Source organism: Pterocles gutturalis, unplaced genomic scaffold (assembly GCF_000699245.1).
Source record: "Pterocles gutturalis isolate BGI_N339 unplaced genomic scaffold, ASM69924v1 scaffold21000, whole genome shotgun sequence".
Lineage (NCBI taxonomy): Eukaryota > Metazoa > Chordata > Aves > Pterocliformes > Pteroclidae > Pterocles > Pterocles gutturalis.
Window position 1 is genome coordinate 25,025 of NW_010143938.1, and position 10,681 is coordinate 35,705.

The 10,681-nt window shown below is 53.5% G+C and overlaps 1 protein-coding gene across 1 annotated transcript in view; it reads right to left on the reverse strand.

Annotated features, from left to right (window-relative positions):
* Positions 1-748: 748 nt before the first annotated feature.
* Positions 749-10,681, reverse strand: part of PPL (periplakin) — a gene marked incomplete at its 5' end in the record, with an annotated part of 17,463 nt that continues 7,530 nt past the window's right edge. The window contains 11 exon segments of the mRNA XM_010084952.1: positions 749-3,433; positions 3,936-4,028; positions 4,691-4,807; positions 5,753-5,836; positions 6,133-6,283; positions 6,505-6,698; positions 7,488-7,626; positions 7,730-7,908; positions 8,825-8,982; positions 9,270-9,367; positions 9,950-10,101. Coding sequence (XP_010083254.1) covers positions 749-3,433; positions 3,936-4,028; positions 4,691-4,807; positions 5,753-5,836; positions 6,133-6,283; positions 6,505-6,698; positions 7,488-7,626; positions 7,730-7,908; positions 8,825-8,982; positions 9,270-9,367; positions 9,950-10,101 — 4,050 coding nt within the window.

Below are 10,681 nucleotides of genomic sequence, written 5' to 3' on the forward strand. Positions count from 1 at the left end.
ACTCTGCATTTGGTTACAGTTGCATGCTTTACGCGACCCTCTTGCATTTGGCACTTCTGCCGTCTCTTCACGTCCTTCTCGGTGACCTCTGTGGTGTAGGAATGCTCCTCCTGGATCTACGGCTGACGCCATCAAATTACATCTGCTTCACTCTTCCCCAGCAGCATAGGCACGTAGGTGAACAAAATGATGGTGTTTGGGTACGAATGCGGTGATACCGAGTTGAGATGTGTAGCACACCTTTGGTTTTGCAGAGCTGGTTTTCTCGGAGGACGATGCCATCATTTAGTCGTCCACGATGAAACTGTCTGGCTTACCAATGTGCAGCTGACCTAACCAGCTCCTGCTGGTCACCTCGGAGTCGTCTCGACCTTCAGTCTCTCTCATGACTGCTGTGTACAGCTTTTTATGCGATGACGTGAGTATATGTTGAGGAAACTGCAGGTTCTACTGAGCCTTTGAACTTCAGGTACTTCACTGTCCGAAAGCTTTTCGTCTTGGTTTTTGTTAGGTTGAGTGATAGGTAGGGATGAAGAGGGGGAGAAGGTTTTGCTGTAGTCCTGACAAACGTGTTTTCCACTACTGGGGTGCTTTTCTGCAGTGTATGACAGCAAGCGGTGTGGCTTCGTAGCACGGCTGGGGCAGAGGCTGTAGCGTTTTGGAAGATGCGAAGGAGGGTGAGGATTTGCAGTGATCTGGTAGTCTAACGAGTGGTGCAGCTCTGCCTAGCTGCTCTTAAGAAAAGTTTCTAAAGTGGAACGAGCGCTGTGTAATTACTTCCGGACACTAGAACTGCCAGCTCCTGGATCGACATCTCCTTGTTGAGGTAACTGTTGTACTGAGCCGTGGTTAGTCTGCCGCTCTTCAAGGCATCCTCAATGGAGAACTCTCTACCAGACTTTCTGTCCAGGATCACAGATGACTCCCCGTTGGGACCCTTTATCGAGATCTCCTCCCAGTCACATTCCTGGCTCTTCAGTTTGACAAACAGGCTCCATTCGATGAGGCCAAGCACGTGAGCTTCCTCTGGAGACATTTCTTTTCCTGTGTCGGGGTCGATGACCACAATGGAGCGCCTCAGGTGGTTCTCTCGTTGTTCCCTCTTGATAGCCACTGTCTTGAGGCGATTCTGGAGCTGCTCGATCTCTGCGTCTTTTTCTCTGGATAACTGCTTCAGATCTTCTAACTCTCTTTCCAGAGCTTGGAATCTGGAGTCCAGGTTTATTCCACTGTCCACGTGGGTCATGTTTCTCAAATCCCGAGCTTCTGTTGCTGTGAGTTCGATCTCTGACTGCAGTCTCCTTGTTTCCATCAGCAGGTTCTGTTTCTCAAGGTGTAGTTTGTGGTTTTCCTCCCTTAATAAGTCGAGCTCCTTTGATGACTTGGAGTTGTTGAATTCCACCTCGGACAGCCTGGTTTCGAGGCGGTTGATATCTGCATCTAGCTCCCTCTTACGCCTACTTTCTTCCTCCAGATTGCTCTTCAGCTTTTGAATCTCATACTCCGTGTCTCCTTTGTCCACTTGGATGCTCTCTGAAAAGACCACTTTCTCTTTGACCTCCATCTTCTCCAAAGAAAGGAGCTTCTTTCTCAGGGCTTCTAGTTCAGTTTGCAGGACTTGTCTCCGGTGCTTCTCTTCTTCTAGCTCCAGCTTGAGGAGGGAGTGCTCCTTCTCTTGCTGGGGATCTTGCTGGAGGATCACTTTCTGTTTCACAGTCACTCGTTCTGTTGTCTCCCTCTCCTGTTCTTCCAACTCATTCAGTCGAATCCTCAGCCTCTGCACCTCCAGTTCAGCCTCTCTGCGGGCCTGTCTCTCTTTCTCAAGTTCTTCGAGCTGACGCTCTAGCTCGGACCGCCTCCTCTGCAGCTTGCGGAGTTCTTCACGGAGGCAATCAATTTGCTTCAGCTCGCTCTCGATGCTCTGAGAGAAGGAGTTGACTTCGGCTTTCAAGGCAGGATCTTGCTCATACTTCACTACTTCCTGCTGGACCACTTTCTCCTTCACCTGGGAAAGTTCTTCCTCCTTCTGTCTTACTTTCTCTTCTTGGAGTAGGCGCTCCCTCTCCAGGTCAATGTGCTTCATCTGTTCGTCTGCTAGCTGCACTCGCAGAGACTCTACCTCCTCTCTAGTCTTGGGGTCTTCCCGAAACTGCAGAATTTCTTGAACAACTTCCTTTGTATGCACTTGGGGTTTGGTATCTTTCAAAGCTTGTATCTCTTGTTTCAGCTGGTAGATCTCAAGGTCAGCTCTTTCAATGGCTCCTGTCCTCTCTATGATTTCCTCCCGGAGTCGCTGTAGCTCCTTTTCGGTTTCTGGATCATTCTTGTACTTAATGACCTCCTTAATGACTTCTTTGACTTCTACCAGTGGCCCTCTGTTCCTCAGAGCAGCCAACTCATTTTGGCAGCTCTTCAGCTGTTCGTCACCACCTCGGTATCTCCTCTCCTGCTCTACCAGCTCTAAACGAAGGTTGGCAACTTCATTTTCAGCCTTGGGATCCGGGCGCACAATCTCACGGACTTTCTCCTGGACGACCACTTTGGCGTTCTCCTCCTCCAGCAGCTGGATCTTCCTGAGCAGCTCAGCCTTTTCTCGCTCGTTGGAACGACCCTTGGACTTCTCATCTTCATACTGGCGCCGGAGCTCATTCACCTCTCTCTCAATGGCTAAGTCCTTCTCTACCTTCAGCACCTCCTTGACGGTAATTTTGCCCTCGGCGATGGCCCGTTCCTTCTCAAGGCGTTTGAGCTTCTCCTGGAGGAAGCTGAGCTCTTCCTCGTGCTTCTGCCGAAGGGCACTCTCCCTCTGCTTGTTCTCTTGCAACATCCGGAATTCCATCTCCAGCTGGGGATCGTTCTGCAGCTTCAGCACCTCCTTCTCCGTTACCTTCTCCTGCTCTTTGTTCTTCTCGCTGGACAGCACAGCGATTTGTTGGCGTAAAAGGGTGACTTCATTCTCTCTGGTTCCTTCCTGCCTCCTGAGCTCTTCCAATTCTTCTTTGAGCTTCAGGATTTCATCAGCTTGAGCTTTATCTTGTTCAATACGCAGTACCTCTTTCACTATATACTCCTGCCCTCCTTCCCTCTTCTCGTGCTCCAAAACGCGCAGCCTGGTTTTCAGAGCCTCCAGCTCGTCCTGGAGCACCTGATTCTTGCGCTGCTCTTCTGCGAGGTTCTGCTGCAGTTTGTGGAAGCTCTCCTCTAGCTGAGGGTCGGGCACTTTCTTCAGCAGTTCTTTCTTAACAACAGTTTCTTGGGGCTTCTGGTTCTGCAGGTGGACAATGTTGTTCTGGATGGCTTTGATCTCCGCTTCCAGCTGCTGCCGACGCTGAGTCTCATCTTCAAGCTCTTTCTTCAACTTCCAGACTTCTTCCACGGGCCTTATGGATTTTTTGGTCTGGACAAATTCTTGTGTCACTTGAGCCTCTGGTTGCTGTTGTTCAAAAAAGAATGTGTAGTCAGAAAACCCCAAAGAATCATACTTTTGGTGTTTATTATCAGTGCCTCCTGTGACAAGACGACAGGAGGGTGTTGGGTTTGGTTAACGGAGGTTGGCCATTGCAAACACGAACAGGGGGATTTGCAAACAGGCTGCTCTTGAACTGCTCGGTGGATTCCCAGCCTGAGAAATGCGTTCTGCAATGCCCGTGGCTGTCAAAACAAAGATTTTAGCTATGAGGGACACTAATTCTGGCATGGGTTTGGCAAAAGAAGTGTTCAAAATGATGTGGAGCCTCCTTGGGTCAGTGGGAGGTGGGACCAGGAAGCACAGAGGGGTTGTCTGTCTGACTGAAGTGTCTGCTGACTAACTATTTTGGAAGCTTGAAACACTTTTTGGATCTGTTTCCAGTTCAACTAGTAATAGCAAAGGCACCCGTGTGTATGATTTAAAGGACTGTCCTTCCAGTATCGTGGCGCTCCTGGTGATCGCTTACCTGCCGCAGGAGGCTCTGAGCGAACTCCAGGTTCTGCAGCCTCTGTCTGTTCACAGCATTGACTTCGGTGAACTTGGCTGCCAGCACGGCTTCCTGCAGAATAAAAATGCAGTGAGAAAAGGTGGGGGAAGCGGGGGTCAAGACTTGCTGAACAGAAATAACGGCCAAGCCCTATGGAAGTAACCTTGAGCGCTCTCCTAAAAACCTCCTACAGTGGTGATGTGCCAGGCTTTGGGGGGGAAGAGTGATGCTCATGCTCACAATGTGTGTTTCCTACTGAAGACAGACAAAAAAAGATGCAGACGAGGAAGAAGCAGCTGGACACTTCTGCCTGCCTCAATGGGCAGGCTGAGTTCAAGGCAGGTAGCAAACAGATCCTGCATAAATAAGCACCTCGTGGCCTGCGTTCGCTGGCAGTATTTCTGTCCAGCATGTGGTCTTTGGTGGTGAAATCTCAGTCTCTGTTTGAAAGTCTGGAGAGGGGAAAAACTTTCAGGTTTTTAGCTTTTCTCCCCCTTTTCCCCTTTCATAGGTGCTAAATCCAGCATTTTCCCTCTCATTCTGGCCAACCCAGCCCCAAAAAGTTGATGGGTTACAAATGATGAAAACTCCCTTCCTCCCTTGATCCTGTGCCCTCCCCTGCAGTTCCCTCTGGGACCAAGGTTGCTGCCACTAAATACAACTGTCCGCAAAGTCCCCGATGGTCCCATAAGCTGTCGTCTGCTGTCGCTCTCTCTAGGCTGCCCCTCGGTTACCTCCTCTTTCACTTTCGCAGCTGGAGACTGGAGCCTGGGCTTCTTGCTCATGTACCCGTTCCGGCCATTCTCCAGGTCAAGGATGGACCGTAGCTTCTCCGCTTCCAACTCGTAGTCCTGTGGGAAGAAGTTCCCAGGAGGAAAGTGAGATTTCCCCGCCCCTTACTGCTCAGGTCCCTCCTAAAGCCTGGCTTTAATGACTTCTTCCATTGACCTGTGCTTTAGGCAAGCTGCTGAGGATGGTGGGACCTCGAGTCGGTGCTGCCCTGTGACCATAACAGCAGAGCTGCAGGCATGTGCTGACCTTCCAGTTGTCTTACTGGTGCTGGCCTTGGAGTAGAAACTCTCACGGACAAGAAATCTGAGCCAGTTGCCACGTTAATGGCCACGTGGTGTCAACGTCAGAGCAGATATAACCTGGTTTCAGCTCATCAGTTCACTAGGCAAAGGCACTAGGATTTCTTTAGGTGGCTCCTTGCAGGATGCAGGTCCATGGAAGGGATTCTGCCCTTCTGTTCCACTCTTGTGACCAGCTCTGGGGCCACCAACGCAAGAAGGACATGGACCTGTTGGAGTGGGTCCAGAGGAAGCCACAAAAATGATCAGAGGGCTGGAGCAGCTCCTGTGCGAGGACAGGCTGAGAGAGTTGGGGGTGTGCAGCCTGGAGAAGAGAAGGCTCCAGGGAGACCTTCCAGCACCTTCCAGTGCTGAAAGGGGGCTACAGGAGAGATGGGGGGGCTCTGGATCAGGGGTGGAGGGACAGGATGAGGGGGAACAGTTTGAAGCTGCAAGAGGGGAGATTGAGATGAGATGTGAGGAAGAAATGTTTTCCTGTGCGGGGGGTGAGGCAGTGGCCCAGGTTGCCCAGAGAAGCTGTGGGTGCCCCATCCCTGGAGGGGTTCAAGGCCGGGCTGGATGAGGCTTTGGGCAACCTGGGCTGGTGGGAGGTGTCCCTGCCCATGGCAGGGGGTGGCACTGGATGGGCTGTAAGGTCCCTTCTAACCCAAACCGTTCTGGGATTCTCTGTTTATGTTCTCCCACCAGCAGAACTGCAGCCCGTACCTTCACTGCCTGCTGGTATTGCTGAGCTGTGGCAGAGACCTTCTGCACCTCCTGCTCCTTGCTGGCAATGTCGCTGAGGAGCGCCTGCATGCACAGAGAGACACGTCAAAGGGAACACAAAATCCAGACACTTCATTCAGCCTTTTTGAAAGTTGCCATTAAAACTGCAACACTGAGAATTACAACCAACCTTCCTGAGCTGCCCTGCTATGTGTAAACAAGGCACAGGTAGGAGAGTGGGACCTTATAGCGTAAAAATAACTCAAGCTAATAAGACTTTATCTATTTTATGTTCAAAAGCTATCTGAGCTCTATTCCTTATCTTTTAGTGTTGTTCCTTCTGTCTCCCTGGAGCCCAGGGTGCTCTCAGAAAGAATTACCGCTTGGTTCTTCAGCTTCGTTTCCACTTGCTGGACGTTGTCGGTCTCCTGCGGCTCGTAGTTGGGAATGTTGCAGAGGAACTGGTTGACTTTGTCGTAGTGGGTGCGGTAGTTGGAATAGGCGCTTTTTGCTTTCTGCAGGATCTGTGTTCTGTGGGGTAAATCAGCTCAGTTGAAGTACTAGCATATCTCTTGGGTCGCCAGGAACCTCCCTCTCTTCCTCTGTAGCCCTCCCTGGAAGCCCTTCTACAACTGCTCATGCCCACGATGGTGTTATGCCTCTTCCAGCTCCAGCGTGGTTCCAACCCCACTGTAAATATCCTAGCTCTCCAGACGGGTCCAGTCCCACCCAGATCCTGTCCCCTGCCTTACCTGTGGTCGATTTGCTTGCTGAGGTTGTTGAAGCGCTGGTTGAGTTTGTAGAGCTCGGCTTCTTGCCGTTCAATGTCAGGACAGTGCTCCTGGAACTTACTGGCCAGGGTGTTGGAGCACGTCTTTGTCCTCAGCAAGTTCTGCTCTGCTTCGTTGAGCAGGAACCTCTTGGACTGGAGCTCGGTGCCCATGGCCTGCGGAAAAAGCAAGAGAGAGAGAATCTGGGGTTGCACACATGCCAGGCTTTTGTCACTCTTCCCCATCAACTCCAGCAACTGCACTGGAGCTGCAGAGGATCCAAGGAAGGGCTGAGCAGCAGCAGTGCTGCAGGTTGTGGAGAAAAGGAAGGTAGAGGCTTGCGTTGTAAGCAGAGCCATCTGGTAAACCTGGTGGGACAAAAGCTAGTTCCTGCTCCTTCTCCACCTGTTCTTCTTTAAAAGCCAGCATTCTATGTGCAAAATATTCGGTGCACCTCATGCAAGCCTTAAACCCTGTTCCTGCCAGGGAACAGCTCCAGAAGGACCTGTGGAAGCTTTTTCACACTAGTCTGAACTTGGGGACTTGATGGAAAAGCTGAAGAAGGAGGTAGAATTCTGGCCCAGCCAGTTCTTGGCCTTTCTAGCAGAGTGATTGCCAACTGTGGTCAGTTGTGACCAGTTCCTAGCGATACCTGGTCTCAAAGCCTTGCTTAGGTCCATCTCGTTCACATATCAGACCTCTGCGCTGCTTTGCCCAGACCATTTTATCCTTCCCCATTAGTCCTTTCATCAAATCACAAGTATCCAACTGGCATTTGCTGCCTGGTTTGGGGATGGGAATGGCTGGCATTTAAAGTCTGTGGGAATCAGTGCGGTTAACGTGGGGTCTCTCCTCCAATTGATTCAAGCTCATAAGCTGAGCAGCAACCGCCCCAGTTTTTGCAAAGTGGTTTTGTACGTGGGGTGTGTCAATAGGGTAGGAAACTGGCTGGAGACAACACTCACCAGCAGCTCCTCTTTCTTACGGTCTACCACCCGCAAATCCTCCGGTACCGTGTCGTCGGTGACCAGTTTGTTCTCATAGGTAGACAGCAGGTCTCGGCCTTGTTGGAGGCTCCTCTCGAGGTGCGTGGCCACCTCAACTCTGTCAGGACACAAGAGGGAAGGTGTTTAAGCACGGCTGTGCGTGTCTCCTGCAGGATTTGACGTCAGGCTGGGCTTGAGCCGTGACTTAAGCCATGTCTTACTTCTCTTGGGCAGCGCTGAGCAGCTGGACCACGCGGTCGTACTTCTTGTTGGTGTTCTCCACCTTGTTCTTCACCAAGGTGGCGCTGCCAGTGTTGGGCACGGACTCGATGAAGACCTCGCACTCCTGGATCTTCCTCGTTTTCTCGGGTTCAATGCGACGAACCTCGTTGGTGATGTTCTGCAGAGGGAATAAAGACTTCAGAGCAGCTGAACTAGGACCTTGTGGCTACAAAGCAGCCAACCCTTGGCTGCCCAGTGTGGGAAGGGAGGTCAGGGTGAGGGCTTGTGTTTGGTGGCAGGTGTCTTTCAGCCCTGGAGGGGGACAAAAGGATATTTTCCGTTGACTTTGTTGACTTGTATGTCTTCTGGGGCAGGCTAGCTAGCCCTTAGCAAGGAAACTCTGGCTGGGGAGTGGTTCGCACCAGCTCTACTTCCGTCAGAAACCTGCTGGACTCTGGAGCGCTGGGCTCTGCAGCCTAACGGATGAGTTCTTGCCTGGACAGCAAAGTGCTGCAGGCAGCTGGAGGAATTTGCTTTCCCTTGTGGTGGCCCTTGGGTTTTGACACAGCCCTCAGCAGGTGATGTAACCAGGACCTGAACTTCCTCCTAAACCAAGGGAGGTTTGTGGCACGGAGCCTGGCTTAATTAGGGGTCTGAAGGAGAGGAAAGAGCAGGATGCTACCGGCACCGGAGCCTAGAGACAATGCCTTGGACCCTGAGGGTTTTATCTGCTCCTTTCCGAGCTGGTGGTGTTGGTGGCAAAGTTAACCTCCCTGCTGTGCTCAGAACAGAGACGGGATCAGAACTTGAGGGCTCCCCTCTCCTCCTCACAGCCCACACTCTGCAGCATCACCTTTTTCCCATTCACCCTTTCCGTGACCGAGCTGGGCCAGGAGTGGGGCAAAGAGTTTTGCCTTCTGAGGATACTCAGGGGCTGCTCCCCATCTCCACTGGAAGAAGCAGCCAGCTGTAGGCATTGCTCCATGCCTGCACGCTCCTGGGCTCAGCACCCACCACATTAAGGACCACCCCCAAGCCCCGTTGCGAGCACGGTCCCCATACAGCACCGTCTGTCTGCTCCCCCAGCCCCGTACCTTCAGGTCCTTGGAGCGCTCGGTGCTGTCCTGCACGGCCCGGCTCTGCTCCAGCGGTGGACGGAGGTTTGCCGTTATTGCTTTCTCCTGCTTGTCCAGGTCACTGTTCACTTTCTCCAGCCCTGCCAGAAGCTGGCGGCCCCGAACTGATGCAGCATCTGGATAAAGAGGTGGGGGGACCAGGTTAGAGCCGGTTGCAAGCTGGGTCTAGGCTCAGTCCTATGAGTGAGCACAAAACCCCTGTCCCCCCTGGCTCCCGGAGCCCTGGCTGGCTGCTCTGCCCCTGCACCCATCCCAGCACTCTTGTCCTCGGGACCCTTGGGAGATGGGAAGCTCTGGGTGACATCCCCCCTAAGATGGATCACCGCCACCAAAGTTCAAGGCTACAGCAGCGTTTTTGTGCCTGGGAAGGGGCAAGCCCCAGGCTGCCCTTCCGGAGCCGCACCTCCGATGCTGTCTGCCTTCAGCCCCTCGTAGCGCTGCTGGAGGGTGTTCTTGCAGTTGGCCGTCTTCTCCTTCACATTGGCATAGTGAACGGCAATTCTGCAAAACGGGACGGCACGGGCATGAGGTCAGAGGCGGGTGTGAGGTCAGAGTTGGACCCTTGGCCCCTCCATCACCCCGTTGCCCATCCCGGCGCTGCTCCAGGCAGGAGCTCTGGAGGGGCTGGGGGTACCTGGTCCCCCAGCGCAGCCATGAAGGAAGTTGGGGAGAAGCACCTTCACCCCATGTTGGCCAAGGGGTAGAGCAGCATCTTCACCGGAGCGGTGAGAGCAGGGGAGAGGCAGGACAGGCAGATTCCTGCCTGCTGAGGGGGGGGACAGGCAGATCCCCCCACTGCACTGGCCACCCAGAGGAGGGGAAGGGGACCTGAGGGGCTCTGAGCTGGGCCCACTTTGCTGGTGTGATCTTGTGCATGAGCAGGAGGGTGCAGGAATCCCTCGGGGAGGAAGCCTGAGGCTTCGAGCAGGCATGGCTTTGCTGCGGGATTGGGGCAGAAGCCCCCTGGCAGCACTGCTGAGGAGGGGGTGCAGCACTGTGGGGTGTCCCAGGGCTGGTGACAGCAAGGGCAGAGGCTGCTGGAGCAGCAGGGGGGTCCGGCATGGCAGGCTGGGAGGCACGTACCGGTCTGCCAGCGCTATTGCTTCTGCGTCAGGCGGGGGGATCATGAAGCAGACCCCCGGGGCACTGATCTTGTCTCCTGAGCTGCCTTCCACTTCCCAGACGTCTCCGCTGTTCTTCTGCAGGGTGTAGTGCGCTCCGCGGCTTATCTGGCCCTGGGGAACAGGAACCAGGGACAGCAGCGGGTCAGAAAAGTAGGTCCCTGGGGAACTACACCCAGGTGGGGCAGCAGGACTGGCATAAACCCCCATCTCTCTGCACCCTCTTGCTTATCCAAGTATCTGCCACGTGCAGAAATCCCGTGTGCCTGCTTCTCCCTCCCCTGAGCCCCCTGAAGCTGTGCCTCCTCTTGCAACAGCCGTGGTGAGCAAATTCTCACGAGGGCAGAGAGGAGAAGGCGTTTCCAAGGCTGTGCTCTGGCTTTTCCTTTTTGGAAAGGCAGGAACTTGAGTCAGGCAGAGCTGCTCACTCCTCTCTGGGCCCCTGCTACCCCCATGGTATCTGCTGGCTTTGCTGTCCCATCCCCTTGGCCAGCAGCTCAGTGCTGCAGACTGATGGGGGGATGCAGATGTGCCTGCTGGGACTGCAATGGTGATGGTGGGGTGAGATTCTTAGATCAGAATCGCAGAATGGTTTGGGTTGGAAGAGACCTTAAAGATCGTCTAGTTCCACCCCCTGCCATGGGCAGGGACACTTCCCACTAGCCCAGGTTGCTCAAAGCCTCATCCAGCCTGG